The sequence below is a fragment of the Micrasema longulum genome, unplaced genomic scaffold (assembly GCF_059751315.1).
Source record: "Micrasema longulum isolate JH-2025_06_02 unplaced genomic scaffold, ASM5975131v1 h1tg000639l, whole genome shotgun sequence".
NCBI classification, from domain to species: Eukaryota; Metazoa; Arthropoda; class Insecta; order Trichoptera; family Brachycentridae; genus Micrasema; species Micrasema longulum.
This window is the reverse complement of record NW_028277835.1, coordinates 1,349,827-1,367,058: the sequence shown is the minus strand read 5'-3', so window position 1 is coordinate 1,367,058 and position 17,232 is coordinate 1,349,827. Positions and strand designations below refer to the sequence as shown.

The window sequence follows — 17,232 nt, the reverse complement described above, 5'->3', positions numbered from 1 at the left end:
TTCTTTTTCTTTTTCTTTTTCTTTTTCTTTTTCTTTTTCTTTTTCTTTTTCTTTTTCTTTTTCTTTTTCTTTTTCTTTTTCTTTTTCTTTTTCTTTTTCTTTTTCTTTTTCTTTTTCTTTTTCTTTTTCTTTTTCTTTTTCTTTTTCTTTTTCTTTTTCTTTTTCTTTTTCTTTTTCTTTTTCTTTTTCTTTTTCTTTTTCTTTTTCTTTTTCTTTTTCTTTTTCTTTTTCTTTTTCTTTTTCTTTTTTTTTTCTTTTCTTCTCATAGTCATGTGATACCATATTTATATGCTATAAACTTATTAATAATTAAAAAAAGAATAGCCCACGTTCAGACGCTGAAGTCTTTGTGGGCATTTTTAAAAATTTATGTTATGGCTTAATTTTAAGATGTATTTTTTTAAAGTGTATTTTTGTAATTAAAATTCTATGTAAATACATGGATGGAAAAATAAAATAACAATAATAATTTTACATTGCAATATAAGGGCTTCTAAAATCGAGACTTTTCGAGACTTCGTGACTATTCGATGCTAATATTAATTCGTATAAAAAATAGTTCATGTAGTAAATAAATCACATTAAAGCATACTGTTCATTAAACTTTTTATTAAAATGAATTCAAAACATACCAATCAAGTATCCCATATCACCAAATACACATGAATCACAATAGCCTAATTAAAATAACATAACAGAAAAAAAATCGTCCTACATCAATTATTAGTTAAGGGTGATGTCGGCTAACAACCAGCAGGTATCACGCTTCAGGCAGAGCTAAGAAAAAATATGTGCAGCTTTCGCATACATTCGAGCAGGAACGCACTAATCCAGCATCAGTCTGATTAAAAAAATGGCAGTTTTGACCTGGCAAGTGAGATTTTTTGCATTGGATTCTTAATATTGTTTTCGCTAGCACTAGGATTGCAAAATTCTGCCTTCATTTTCGTTATTACATGGCATTGTCATCGTTATGTTTTTAATTTAGTGTGTAATTTACGTGCGGGCAACGCTTTCTTTACCCCTAGAGAGCGTTTAGAATCGTACTGCCGTAGCTCAATAATAAATGACTATCGACGTGATAACTATTTCTCAACATGGCTGTTTATCGTATTCGCGATCACAATGGAACATCCGTGAACACCTAATATTAAATGTCAAAATATTTACGTTTCGCGAAGTATAATCCTGCTACGCAATCACATATTTGAATTTCACCGGTGTAAATATGGAAAATATTCCAAAACTGCTGCTTTTATTAATATATTTATTATTTATCACGCTATTCATTGCATTTAGCAGGAAGTTGGCAAGCCAAATGTTAAGAAAGCAATCGCCATAGTTATTGTAATTTAATTTTCACTTTTTTTTTAATGTATACTCCTTACTATTTTGCAAATGCAATATATTGTAATTTTTTTTTCAGTACACGCCGATTTTTCGCCAATAAACTGTATTTATTTACAAGGAAAATAAAAAACGAACCGACACGAGCATTGACTTAGAGATTACACACGCGTTGACTTATGACTGCGATAACTTAAGCATGTTCATTATTTCTTATTTTTAACTTTAAAAAAAATCATTTTTTCTCTTTAACTTAGATTTTGTAATTTTGTATTTTTTTGTTCAATGTAATTATGATTAATAGATATACCTATCTGTCCTTTTTTTTAATAATTAAAAAAAAATCATAAAACAGTTTTCGTACTTTTTAATTTTTATATTTCTTTTAATGTTTTTTTTATATTTATTTTTATTCCCAATAATGACTTTTTTTTTACACAATATGTTAGCGTGTTCATTGAATGAAACCATTGTGATATAATATGTAAATATAAACTTTTTTGCCTTTTTTTCCCTCTTTTATCTACCTACTGTATTGAAGTGTTTTTTTCTACACAATACAATTTTTTTGTAAAGTAAAAGGCACTACGTGCCGTGTATATTAATAAATAAATTATTGTTCATTGTGATCGCTCAAATGCTTAGCATGTTTTTAAGCACGTCGATAGTTATTTGTGATTGAGCTACTGGTCTCGACATTTTGATACTAGCATCTCGGGAGTCTTGATGTTGAAAATGTCTCCAGACCCAAAATTTCACTAGTCTCAAGTCTCGAATGGAAACCCTACTTACTAAACGTTGCTATATTATATTTTATTTTATTTGGAAAACGAGCAGTTCTACATATTTAGAAATATTGCGTGTTTTACAGTTTAAAAAAATAATTTACTGTCACAAAATTGTTTAGTTTTAATGAATTTAATACAAAATTTCATATTATTTTTTACATCATAAAGTGTTCACTGCTGTGATTATATCTGTATTTGTAAAAGACATTTTTTGTAAAAGGTTGTTTGAACCGTTGACAGGTAAATAAATAAATTGTACAAATATAAGTTAAGAAATAAAATGTTATTCATATATATTATGTACATGCGTATAAATAAATATTTAAAAAATACAACGAAATTATTACATTTTGTCAGTGGGGTCATAGTACCAGAATCCTGAACGAGCGTTATTGACTCCATTTCTTCCCCAGATTAAAGTCCTGAAAAAGGAAATCGACCAGTGATTTGTCCGCCTCGTAGTATAATGGTTTGCGCGTTCGACAACCATACTTGACGTCCCAGGTTCGATTCCTGGCCGAATGAAATATTATTTTTTCAAGTGGCTCTCTTCAATATTTATTTATTTAAATCTTCAAGCATAAAAATACATGTACTTTGACAGACTTATTGCTGAAAGCATTATCTTCCATCCAGCCAAAAAACAAACTGGTCAAAAGGAGAAATGGTTAAAATTACTAATTAAAATATTTCATTTTCCCTGGACTGGTACCTGAAACGTAAGACTGATCCTCTTTCTTTCTCGTGACATATGATAGTAATACGCTGTATTTGTTATACCAATGCAGTGCCCTATGCGCACTGGGAGCGGAAAGGGAAATGATAAAATAATTAAATAATGATATTTTATAAAATCTGTTGATGAAATATAAAGGTCGACGAAAATGACTTCATCACCGGTTAATGGGAAATTTCATTGACATTTAAATCTTACTATCGAGAATCTTGTTTAATTCAAAACCCCGCCTAATATTTGTGAATAGCTTTTATAAACGTGCTGAGTTCAGGAAATTCAAAATAACGGCAACCGTTTATTGTTGTACCTATATTTAAACAAAAGTACCATTCAAATGTCAAGTGCATAAAATTATATGTAATATAATAAATGTTCACCCAATAGGTTACTTTGATTTTTTTTTAAATGCAGTACTCAAATAGTTAAATTGACTACGTAGCAGTTTTAAAAAAAATAATTTTTTTCTCGCTTATTATTTGTTTGTTTGTTTGTTTTATTTTATTTGGGATTTTTACAGCTATTACATAAACAAAATAAGTAGAAAAATCTTAACAATGCTAAAGCCAATCAAAAAAATCCACTGTAAATATAATGACACATAATATATAAGAAAAGAAGTTTAGTAATTGTATTTGTGTGACGTTTGTATTCATGTTTATGTGAATGTGTGTATGCGTGAATGAATGAGGGAGAGGATACATGTGCGTGTGGGAATGAATGAGGGAGAGGGTGCGTGTGTGTGGGTGTGGGTGCGTAAGTATAAAAAAATAATTGTTTAAAACTTGTAATTGTATTAAAAATTATACAATAAAGAGCTTAGTAAAAAGTTAGAAACCTTTTTGTTAAAATTCAAATCAAGAAATGATATAAATTGTTTTTTTTTTAAAGTATGAACAAGGACAACATGTATTATGAACAAGGCTTAAATTAACTACAATAGGTATGTTCTCTTTAACTGTTTTAACTATTGTGTTAGAATCTGGCGGTACAGTCGGCTGTGACCTTCCTGAGGAACTTCTCCGCATTTGCTCAAAGAAGAGGAAACCCCACAAAACTCATTCGCTGTGTAGCAGTTATAATTTCTCTGTTAAATATTTCAATGTTATGCTAACTTAATTTTCTTGACTTTTTTTGCCAAACGAATACTAAATGCGGTTACAAGGGTCCATTTAAGAGTAAATACAGTAGAACTCCGTTTATCCGAACTCCAGTCATCCGGATTACCAAATATTAAAATCGTTATTAGGAAATAAAAAATAAAACAGGGCGCTGGCGACCGGTGCGTTTTTCGGTCAAAGCAATTGACTTTACTTTAAGTTGTAATGTGATAACGTCTGGCACTCATTAATCCAGAAAGTTTTACGGTACTATGTTAATTTTAGTTTCAATAAGTTATTTAAAATTTACGATATCCATTAAAAAAATTATTGTGTTTTTTTCATAAACGTACTCAATAAAAAAAAAACATCTGTAAAGTGGTTTTTTCGCAGTTTAAAATATTGTGTGCAAATATAAAAAAAACATGCAAATTTATTTAAGCACATTTGGCAATATGCAAGGATACTTTAATATTCCCATACCGAGTTTGTATTTAGTAATAACGGTCCAAACTTTTGGTGTTATGAATATTTATAATATTGTCAACTGAATTGTTCCAAATTATACTTAAGTTATTCATACATACTCCACTTATTCGTTTGTTGCACAATGGAGCTTATGTAATACTGAAACTGGTGAACAAACTTGTTATGTATTTACAAATGAATTCGAAAACCATTTTCTTTGACCTATTGAAATGCTATCTAGATTGCACTGTGGTTTAACTTCTAGAAGGTAAAACCTACGAACTGAGAGAATAATTTTCATAATAATCAACTAGTTATCTGAATGCAGGCCATTATTATCTCCGTAAACTCTGGTTAAGAAACAAATACTATCATGTATCATGGTTCATTGAGCAAAATCAATTAAAAAATCATAAATCAAAATGTTTTTTTTTTGTTGGATAATTAAATTAACGAATCCACTTATTTAGTAACAAATGATAAAAGAACACTTACCCGAGGAATTCAAGTTCTATTAAGAAATATAAATGATAAATGAACAAAAATTAATTTGACAAAAAAACATAAATAAAACAACGCCCACTGTAATAATTATCCCCTTGAAAGGGAAATCGAACAATCCCTTATCTGAATTTAGGAATACTGATAGTTATATCATTAGAATTGTGAAAATCAACTCTAAATATTTAACATATTTTTAAAACGATTCCTGATTTGTGAAAATAGCTTAAAAATCACAGCAAATATAAATTGGATGAAAAAATAACTTTCAAAATTTATGTTATGCATTGGAAAATTCACCGTGGTTCAGCCATTTTTTCTTCAAAATAAAAACACCAAAAAAGATCGCTCTAAAAGTGCTTTATTTTGATACCCACTTACTATGCATCTTCCGCATACTTTAGTAACAAACATTCATGTTCAGTTACCTTCATTTTAATGCTAGTGCAAATTTAAAAATATGTTTTATGGCACCAGAAATAGTGTATATACACGTAAGTTTGTTTACAATTTGTATTTTACTATTGACGTTTGAATATAATATGACTTTGCCTTTTTTCTATGCCAGGAAATACTATAAATGGCGTACCTGCTGTTTACTTGTAGTAGATTGATCTAGAAAGTCAAATGTCGTTTCGACATTCTTGGACAATCTTGTCGCAGGTTGTAAGTGAAGTTGAAGTATGTGGTGTGAGAGGAAATATATAATGTCTCGCATCATTAAACTTGATCATGTAATATTACGGTAGCAATCGTCAGTATCAATATCATATGACTTTACTACGAGGAAATGTGAACCAAAAGGCTGTAACTTTGCTTATTTATTTATTAATGTACATCAGTGTTTTTCAACCTCTCGGGGGGTCGCGAAGTCTTACTTAGGTGGTCGCGGTCACAAACGAGGCAAAAGTAAAAAGCGAGCGTGGAATAACTGGAGTACAAGTAGTATTAAAAAAAAGCCAAAAATAAATTTAATGTCCTAGGAAGGGGTGTATTAAGCAAACACAGCGATTATTAAGATCTGGCGACCCCCCAAAATCTTAATCGCCATAAAAGGATCAGCGCTTTCCACTACTCAGGATCTTTAACTTTTGCTTTGCTCGTGACTGTGACCCCTCCAAGCAAGGTAAACAAGATCGAACAATTAGAGGTTCAGACGTATAAACGTGTAGTCAACAAAAGTAACTAAATCACCAATACACATAACGCTGCATATGTAGTTAGAGGGGAAGAGTCTCAAACTGGTAATCCTAACATGGAAAAGATCCATCGCTCTTAGTAGGCTGTTCAAAAGACCAATCACCCTTCTCACAGGCATTACAATGGTAAAAATGGCCCTGCATTCAAGGAGAACAAATGATATGAGTTTCCTATACTTATTTTTATTCTTAAAGGTAGGAGCAGTGCTGTACAAGCTTCTGACATCACTGCGACCTGTGAAAATCTGTTGTGATGGGTCTCCATGAATATTTCTCGCTTTTAGAGGCCAGGTCTTTAAAGAACCTGGTTACTGTATGGAAAGCGAGAGTTCTCGTTTTGATCAATCTACCCCTCCAAGCCAATATATATAAAGTACCTGGCGAGTTCTTTAACACCCTCAGATTTAACCAGTGGTCCCACGAATATGCGGCTTCTTTTACGATGTAAAGCATCGCGTTAATACATAATATGTATAGGTGTTTCCTACACCTAAAAGTTTCGGAAAGGTAAATTCTAGCAAGGTGTTTGTTCAATTTTTGTTCGTTTGTTCATCATTTGGTAAAAATGGTCCTGCGTTCAGGAAAAACAAATGGTATGTGTTGCCTAGCTTTTAAGTAGTTACTTGGTACATATAATTTCAAGTCTTATTCCGTATTCTCGTATCTTAAGGTCATTCTCTAAATCTTTATCTTTACTAAGACTTATATTCTAAAGCTGTAATTGTGTTCATTCTCCAATGCTGTAATTTAGATTATTCTCTAAGATTATATCTATGTTCATTATCTAAGAGTCTGTTCCTTTTTTAATTCTCTAGTTACTTTGTTCGTTTTGTAAGGCTGTAAATTAGTTCATTTGATATGACGATAACTTAGTTCAATCTATGAGGCCATAACTTTATTAATTTTCTTAGGCTAAGAATTGATGGAAGATGCGTGGAAAGAGATATGGGAGAGAATGGAAACGAGAAAACGGTCCAACCATTTAATTGTTGATGTCTTAAATTCTCGTTTTAGAAATCTTTCGTCCAAATTAATAAAACATTTCGTTTAAAAATGGCTACGTTTAAAAACCGACAAAATGGCTTGCCAAATAAATTAATCAAAATGTAACGCAATTAATATTGTGATAGCGAATATATTTATGTTATGAAAAATTTGCTGAGATAACTGTTTTGTTAGTTTACTAATAAGTCATCTTATGGGCACCGCATTGTTACACCAAGCACAGCGAATCTTAATTTGTTGCAACAGAGAGGGAAAACATTTTCGAGAAGGGATGGAAGTCGAGGCATTTACGGGCTTTTGACATATCGTTGGCTGGTTTAAGTGGCCACTTTACACACAGGCGTTTCCTAGTAGGTGAATCGGTTCAGCCGGATGAATCTCACCAACATGATAATGGTTTCAGCTCTTTTACTTCACAAAAGTCAACAGAAAGAAAGGTTGAGAAAATGTGGGTGTTTAAACATAGACAAAATTGTGACTGTTACACAGTTTTTAAAGTGGCCAGTTAAACCAGCCAGTGACAGATCATAAGCCCTGTAAATGCTAAGACTTCCTTCCCTTCTCAAAAATCTTTTTCCTCTCTGTTGCAACAATTTTAGATTTAAATAACTTTCTAGGGAGGAAATTTAGCCAGTCTGCAAACATTTGGACATACTCAAAACATTGTTGAACAGCGAATCTTGATCGTTTTTTGTTACGCGACGATAAAAAAACAGTCTTATGCTTCAGGTGCCGTCAGGGAATATATAATATCCCAGTGAAACATTTTTCAAATAAATATTTAATGTCCACCATGTCGGGAATTAAACCGAGACCTATCGCATGGTAGGTAAACGTGCTAACAATAAGACCACAAGGTAGACAAAGTAATAAGTAAGTACTTTATTTCAAAGTTCGGAATTTCAACGTTATCCAAGAATTAATTTCCTCAAAACGTAATCAAGCAACGAAATATCGTAAATTGTTCTGATTTCTCATTTATCTACTTCTGTTATTGTTGCTTGATATAATGCAGTTCATGTTGAATAATTACACTAAATATTTATTTGGATAGTTGCATATTAACGAAATAGAAAATATGTTTCATAAGAAGTAGGTGATAAAAACAACGCCCGTCGTGAACAACCGCGTGCCGGTATGAAATAGAAATAACGTATAATGTAAATGGGGATATGCGTCGGAGCGGTTTCATGAATAGGTATTTGAATATGTTTTTCTACCACTCTCTCGCAGAGTTGCCTCCCTAAATACTGCGCGAAAAATAATTGCAAGTAGGATTTATTATGGCTAGTTAAAATCGACAAAATCGAGGTCTCGTATTCTTGTTTTCCTCTAAACTAAACCAATGAGATAGAAATTTTCTGAATCAGTAGGTTTGCCCTTTTTCGTAAATAGTTACATTGACATATTAATACACATAAACATGCCCTAATCCTTCAAAATTGATGACACTTAACTCATGCCCGACGCTAAGTCTTGCCCAACGCGTATTTAGTCGTTCTTCGACTGCTAGCCAGGCGTGACGTTCAGAATCGAAACCGAAATGCCTGCTTGTGTCATGAAAGCGTTAAAAAACCTGTCGGATAAACATTGTAAAAAGGATTATGTAACTTTTCATTGGTATATATTTGTTCATGGGTGTTTGTTTAATAAAGCTTAATACAATTCGTATTTAAATATAAAAAATATTTTTTGTAAACGTCAAACTACGCCTAGTGGCGCACTTGCCAATATCTTCTCAGTTAAAGAGGTGATGTTTGGTCAGTTCAATGCCTTTCAGGCATTGAGAACTTATAAACAGCGGGAATTAGAGTTTTAATGGACTCTATGGAAATTGTTACTCGCTTTTAAAGTTCTTCCGATTGTTTCTTATTGATTGTTTCTTATTGTTTCTTATTGATTGGTATCGTGTAGATGATGATGAACTGTATAATTTAGCTGTTTATATGACACTAAACTTCACTTTGTCCGAATATGCTGCCGCAGTATATGATAAAGATTTATCAGAGAGACAACTTTTCACATGTGACTTGCTCACAGGACGGTAGAAGCACAAGAGTTTTGAAATAGGAAGGATTTTTAGTAGGAAAGGAATATTTACAGTCTTATATGAGTTGCCAGTATTGAAAATATTAATTCAGTACGTAACAGGTGCACTGATGGAAATACGTTTTTTAAAATACAATACGGTGGGTTTTTATTATTTTTGTATTCCCCTTAATCCAGTGAAAAAAATTAAATGGGTCGAAACTATAAGGAATTTAAGAAAAATCGTTTCAGGATCCAGCAAAATCGAGTATTGATTGTTAATGTTAAAATACATTTTTTAATATGTACCAAAAATGAATTTTCTTGATTTTTTTATAGCGTATGCATTATAATTTATTTTTTATTTTATTTTTTTATTGAATCCGTTTTTGGTATAAATAAATAAACTCAGTTACTAAGGGTGTGTTTTCGTGTCACTACTTAAAAAATATTTTACTAAATAGGGCGCGTCGTATTATTGTCAGTGAATAGTTACCATATTTTCATATTTTCATATTTGTACACACCGTACGTCCGAAGACGGCAGATAAAATCAGGCGATATAAGGGTTTTTGGATGGTCCTAGCTTCTGTAAAAGACTATAATTAATTATAAAAAACAAACGATACGGTTTCGCTAATGGTGGATATGAATAGCGCGAAAAAATCATTCTTCTAGTGCCATAATCCTGGGAGAAAATAAGGGAGTTCGTTTGTTTCAGACGTCGTTTAACCGAAATATATCAATTTTTATTAATTTATTTTCATTGGAATTTAAATAACACATGTGCATACACATGTATGCGCATGTGAAATCAAGTTCTTATGGAAGGTCGTGTTATCAGAAATCTAGGTGAATGTTGTACCTACACGTTAAATATAATAATATATTATGGACATGACACATTCATGTAATGACAGTCAGGGAAAAGAGAAAAGCTTTGAATATGATTTGGGTAAGATGTTTTCAGTATCAAAAAACTGGCGCTGGCGCCAAATTATTCAAACCTGAAGTTTTCTGGTTTCGTCGCGGTTGTATTTCTATGCTTAATGCATATTATTATATTGTTACCTAAACTCTTTTATTTTAAACAATAATCATTAACATTCAGGTACATAACTAAAGTAAGCACGAGCGTTCGAAATATGGTCCCTCAACCTGCGGACAGTTGGCATATGTTTGATAGAACGGACTTTAGTCTGTTGCGAGCGTTCGCCGGCTACTTTTGTCTCCTCGCAATTACTTAAATGCCTATATGTACGCTAAGATACTGCACAAATCGATCTAAAAAAGATAGAAAAATCAATGGTATAACCTTTCGCCGGTAAGTAATGTTTTTATCTCAATCATATACTTGTATGAAATAGCTATTTTAATGTTAAAAAACGTTTTTTTAAATATTTTACCAGTCGTGAGCTATCTCCTGTCTCTGTCCTGCTCAGTAAGTCGGGCGTATAGTAAAACGATGAACAAAGGTGACGCGTATACGGAAAGGAGCGACATACTGACAGTAGACCGATGTAAACAGTCAGTGCTTTTTACTGTATTACGTGTTTTGCTTGCCAAAGTCGACGTGATATGACGCGCGACACTTACTCCCTCCGCTGGCCATTCCCTTTATTTCTTCTTTTTTTTTGGTACCACAGCAGCTTAAAATGCTTAATTTTAGTAAAAAATCAACACTAAATTACAGTATAAAACATCTAGGCGTCAAAAAACTTCATTTTATGATTGTGACCTAACCGGGAATCGAATCAGCAAACCCCAAATGCGTCTTAGCCATTACACCGCGGAGCAAACCATTATTATCGTATTGCATAGATAATATCTGGGATAAATTACATTTTCTTTGAAACTTATATTGAAGATTCTAGTTTTGTACTTCAAAAAAATATATATGTATATTAATTAGTTTATACATACATTTTTACAAAAATAGCACAACAAACACTCTGGCAAATTCTGCTTGTACTAGAAGTAGGCTCAGTATATGAAGGATCGGCAAGGCAGAAATATTAGTATTTTGACATTATTGAAGAAGAGAACATGGAAGAGATTTCCATAATAATATGTAAAGATGTCTCCAAATTAGTCTCACGCAATTAAATAGTTTTCCGATAGAAATGGGTATTGATGAGAGAATTCATATTTTCTAATGTGATCCATTTCTCAAAGTATTGTTGTAGTTATTGTATGAAAATATGTAAGAAGTTAACAAAGCGTAAGGTACATTTTTTAAACATTATTTTCTACCATTCAATGTTAATATTTCAGTGAGGATAAGTAATTTATGAATTTGGTATTCAACTGCAAAGAATTTTAAATCGAAAATATTTTGAGAATATCAACATTTTGGAGATGTTTAATGTATAAAAACTCAAAACAAAACTCAAAACTCTTTATTGCTCAACTGTTCGCCCTCTTCTTGAATATGCCTCAGTGGTCTGGTCTCCATTCTATGTCAATCGCATAAATCACATTGAATCAGTCCAACATCGCTTGCTTCGAAAAATAGCGTGGATGCTTGGACTAGAGAGAGATAATTATTCTTATGCTGAAATAGAGTCAATGTTAAATATTTCTAGTCTACAAAAACGTAGAACTAATATTGACTCCATATATATGTTCGGCATACTAAATGGTATAATCGACGTTCCATCATTACTGGGACAAGTAAAATTCAATATTCCGACTCGTAGATTGAGAAACAATGAAGTACTGTTCATCGATCAGCATAGAACAAACTATGGCCTAAATTCTCCAATGACCCGCCTTTGTCGTATTGTTAATTCAAGACAGGATCTGGACTTTTTTGGTTTAAGTTTACAACGATTTAAACGAGCACTAAATAAATAGTGCAGATCTTGTCTCGATGTCCCTTATGTTTGTCAATGCTTCTTTCTTTTTTCTTTAAATGTTTTAAACTACTCTTTTATTGTAATATTTAAACCTTATAAATTGTATACATGGACAATGTCCGTTAATAAATAAATAAATAAATAAATAAATAATAAATAAATAAATAAAGCTTTCAAAGAGAGAGAATTTCTATTGAGATTTCTTAAAAAAATCACTCGTTCTAAAGTCTGATTTGATAAAATAACTGGTTTTATCAATAAACCGTTGGCGGCCTCCGCGTGGTTGAGACGCTTGACTCACACACGGAAGGTTCTGGGTTTGATTCCCGGTGAGAACAAAAAAAATAAATGTAATTTTTCTTAAGCTTGGGAGTTTTGTGACGTAGTTCACCACTGCAATTGGGTCTTCTGGCCTGTTGTGGTGCAAAAGAAAAAAATAAATAACAAAAAACGAAACTAACCTGTTTTCAGTCTCTTCCATACACGTGCAATAATTTGAATAATGAAACGGTTTTAGAAAGAAATACAGACAAAGATAAATAGTGTTACGACAAATGAACACTTACTAAATGTTTTTTTTTCATATTGATAAATTGATATTGTCATTCGATTAAGTGAAATTATGTAATTTTTTTTAAATTGCAGTATGTTGCGTGCTATGTACGCGGAAGAAAAACTCATATATTGAACAAGTTTCAATGTTTTAGATCGAACAAACGCATTGAAGTGGTAAATAAGATTTTTACACATTTCTTTCTCAATGATTCAGAATTTTATATTGAATTTCTAAACACCGAAAAAGTTATTTAACGAAAAAAGAAGTTGAGCGAAATTTCAATTCTCGTAAACTTGCTTCTTTTTATAATAGACATATCAATTAAGGCATCGTCAGCTGTACAATAAAATCTGACGATTTATCAAGAAAACGTCGTTGTAAAAAATGAAAAATACAGTTTAAACACAGACCAGCAAAGTTTCTAAATTAAAATCATACATATTATTAAATTGTGTTACAACAAAAGGATGTGTTTATGTGTATTTGTAAGTGTAGATGTGTGTTTATGTGTATTAGTGTGGGAGTAAGTGTTCATGAGGGTGCATCATTAAATAGTTAAATTAAATCACTCAAGGGGTTCGTGGAAAAAATAAAAAATTATTTAGGGGTTTCTGAACAATATAGGGGGTCCGCGCAAGGTTTCACTAGAGAAGTAAATAAAATCAAAAGGAATGCCTTAAATGAGAGATTATTTGCTCTTGAACCCTTTTGCAAGTAATCAAACTCAGAGCACAAAAACAGATGAATACATACCAATGCAGGAGCAATTTATTGAATTATCCGCAAATGAGGAGATGAAACCAATGTTTAAACAAGGATACGACAGCTTCTGGTTACAAAAACAGATCCCAATTTTATATGCGGCATTATGGGTTATAGTACAGAAGCCGTCAATTGCTCTTCAGTCTTGCTATTTGGTAGAACGTGGGTTCAGTGCCGTCATGAGCCTCATCACAAAAAAAGAATCCGATTAGAAATAAGTGCTCTTAGGAATTTGCGGTTGCTACTCACAAACATAAAGCCATCCCATTATGTTCATCCAAATAATTTATTTTTTTTGTATTTTAAACAAAAGTTTTAATTTCAACAAATACTTCTTCAACAAAATGTTGTATTTATATTTTATTTTTACGTCACCATTTACCACTCAAGACATCAAAGTTAAATTTGTATTTTTTCTATCATGCATTTATGTAGTTTTCACCCAGGGTCCGTGGGCAAGTTTTGATTATGAAAAGGGGTCCGTGGGTCAAAAGAGTTTGGGTACCACTGATTTAGATTCAGAAGGTCTTATTTATTTATTTATTTAAACACCGTTCCATGTGTGCTGTTTTTTTTTTAATTCCATCTGTTTTTTTGTTGATATATTCAAGACAAAAATTAGGACCCCTAGGTTCATATTTTTTTAATTTTTTTATTATAATTTATAATTATTTCGATTGTAATATGTTAGGTTCCGTCATGTTGTATCCCTAATACCAACTCAATACAGGGCTCTTGGTCTCATGGAGTTAGGGGTAAGTTATTATTTGTTTGTAATATGTATCTTCGTATGAATAAATAAGTAAATAAAATTCGCCCTCGAAATTTTGAGAAAAACGTAATACAACATATTTCTTGGTTCACAATATTCGTATATTCATATTAATGGCTGTGATTATTTCTTTGATATACAAAGTCATATTTACTTTACGTATGCGTATTATACAATTTTGATAATAACACTAACTTTAAAGTTTATTTAAATACTAGCTTTTACCCTTGGCTTCGCTCACGCGGTATTAGGGAGAAATTAGTTAGGTAATTAATTAATTTTGTCGTTTAGCAATAAGAATTTTCCCGTAAAATGATGTATTTTTTCGAGACATAAAGTAGCTTGTATCGATTGCCGATCCTCTAACTCCCGCTATGAAAAACACGGGACGATCAGTTAGTCTATGGCGACATAGCATCGTTATTCTGGTCACAAATTTAAAATCCTACTACAAAACCAAAACGAAAAGCTAACTAACTTAACTAACCGTAGATAAAGCAAGTCAAGAAATTTAAAGAATCAATTTCCAATTGATTATTTTTGACATCTACCTTACCGCCTACTTATTTTCAAACAATGTTGGTCATTCTTGATTCATTATATATTATTTAAATTGTATTTTTTTAAATTAGGGATAAAAAATAAATATCCGATTTTACTTCTCACCTCTCCATCTATCCCTATGCAAAAAATATGTCAATCGATCGCCCCGTTGAAACGTGAAGGAAACGCAAACAAACACACTTTCGCATATACAATATTTGTATGGATTAACCATATGAAATTCTGTGTATCATTCAAAATAAAAATATTTTAGTGTCAAATATTTTTTTATCAGTTTTAAAAATATTTTTTTATTAAAATTGTTCATATTACGTAAGAAAATGTGTTAACAAGTAATAATTATTTTTGAAACAAAAAATACTTTATAACATTACATTGCAAAATGAAACTATGTGTAATGACGTAAAACTTGATGAATATTTAGATTATCGCGTGTTTTGCTGAAATAGTTCAATTGCGCACAAAAACATAGATATGTGAAACCAAAATAAAAGATACCTATGCAAATAAAATAAAAACGTTAAAATTTATCTTTTAAATATCTTCTTTTAAATGTTAACGATACTTTTGTGATTTAAACATTGCCAATAAATAATTTAAAAAGTAGTGTTAGTACATATGAATAAAATACATGTTGAATAGATGCGTTGATTTTCATGGCCACTGTTATCAATATGTATTGTCTTTTTTGGGTGATCTCGTGTGGGTTGTATTCGTTCCGACGTTTCAGCCATGGTTGCATAGAGCCATCTTCAGAGTAAACTATGTTATGTGCAAAAAAAACGTCTTTTTTAAAAATATTTATTATATTACAAAGAAACCTTGCTGTTTATATTATACAACATCAGGTACTGTTTGTTTTTAAGAAAGTCACCTTATTTATGAAAGGTACTAATAGTTTGTACCGTGCCGCAATCAGTAGTGGTACATTCAGTGTTATTTTTGTCGTTTGTAATGCCGGGAACCATGTTGAGTTTGATTTAAGCCCATCGCATTTGTTTTTGTTTTTGGGTGTCAATATATTTCAATGAATATGTTCAGTGCTACGGGAAATTGTATTTAAAATGTTATCTTACGCGTGGTAAAAATTCGAGCCTTGATTTGTAAGGAAAGTTTCTTAAAAATAAAGAAAAAAAAAATTTAAATAAAAACGATCAATGTACTTTGAATGACGTCATTAGTTCTTTCAAATCCACTAATGATAGAGTGTTGTACCAATCAGCAGAACTCGCCAAAGAAAGATCGAGACGTCACGGGTGGAAAAACTTTAAAATTACGAAAGTTTGAAAAATCAAGCGCTGATAATAATTTGATAATCGGGTTGTGGTCCCGTGGCTAGTGTTGTGGACTCGCGGTCCCAGAGGTCCGAGGTTCGAACCCCACTCTACTTGGTTTCCAACTTGGTTTCCATTTTCTAATAGTGAGTTATTTACGTTGAAAATGGCCACCAAAATGGAAATATTTGGGTTAATTATAAGAACGCTAATATTTCTTTCTTATTAAAAAAATAAAATAGTAATAATACCATAATTAGGAAGACATTAAAAAAAATATGACTTAGTTTGATAGACTATTATTTTTTCTTTTTTTTAAACACTCACTTTCCCCATTGCCTCTTTTGTTTTTTTTGCATCGTAGCTTCTGGATTTATTCAGGATTTCTGGTTTGAATGAATCCAACCCACACGGTATCACCCAAAAAAGACGATCCATATTAAAATAAAATAAAATAAGCGTTATTCTCTCATTATTAGCCGTGCATACAGCAAAATATCGGATCGCATATTTATGATTAAAAATTAAAAATAAAAGATCACAATACGCACTACAAACATGTGTGTGAGGCAAAGAAATGTATATTTTGTTGGTGCATCCTTTTTTGTTACAGTTTGATGATTGAGAATAAAGACAAGTACGGCAATTACCCTAAGTCACTATTTTGCGATTAAAACGTATCTGCACAGTTTGTATTTAGTACATTATTGTATCGATGCAACTAAATGTTTCTTGATATTTCTAGAACTTTTGATATTTATAGAACGTCATCAAGTTCGAAGAACATAAAAAACTAGATAAGGTTAAAACAACTGTACTTACCGCCAATGTTAAGGTCTTCATTTTTGGTAGACGATTAGTCACGCAGCGGAAAAGTCAAACCACTCGACCAGAGAAAACTTACTCTCCCTGAACTGTCAATAGTACCACTCGCGTGAACCGTCTCTTAGAGGTTGAATGAAGTAATGGCGAACACCTTCCCCCTCACTCTCTTTATATACCTCTCCCTCCCTCGGTCAGGACGGACCACGTGACCGTCCCGAATTTTGAAAAGAGGGTGACCAAGCTCAAGGTTTGCTCGACGAAGAAATGCTCCGGCAAAGATGCCAATGCTATTTTCAATTACCTTTCTCCTTGTTCTGACTGGATTCTTTTGGCAAAGTAGCGAGTTTAGAAATGAGTTATAATTTATTAACATAAATCGCTTGTATGTGTGATTGAGGAATAAAAATCTTGGAAATAGTAACTTCGGAATACGAATATTCGTCATTTGTTTC

The 17,232-nt window shown here is 31.8% G+C and overlaps 1 protein-coding gene across 1 annotated transcript in view; it reads right to left on the bottom strand.

Annotated features, from left to right (window-relative positions):
* LOC148279961 (uncharacterized) overlaps positions 1 to 16,947 on the bottom strand; it is a 31,267-nt gene extending 14,320 nt beyond the window's left edge. Inside the window, exon 1 of the mRNA XM_088229143.1 lies at positions 16,778 to 16,947. Coding sequence (XP_088085269.1) covers positions 16,778 to 16,798 — 21 coding nt within the window. The 5' untranslated portion in view covers positions 16,799 to 16,947. The remainder of the gene's footprint in view (positions 1 to 16,777) is intronic.
* Between the last annotated feature and the right edge of the window lie 285 nt (positions 16,948 to 17,232).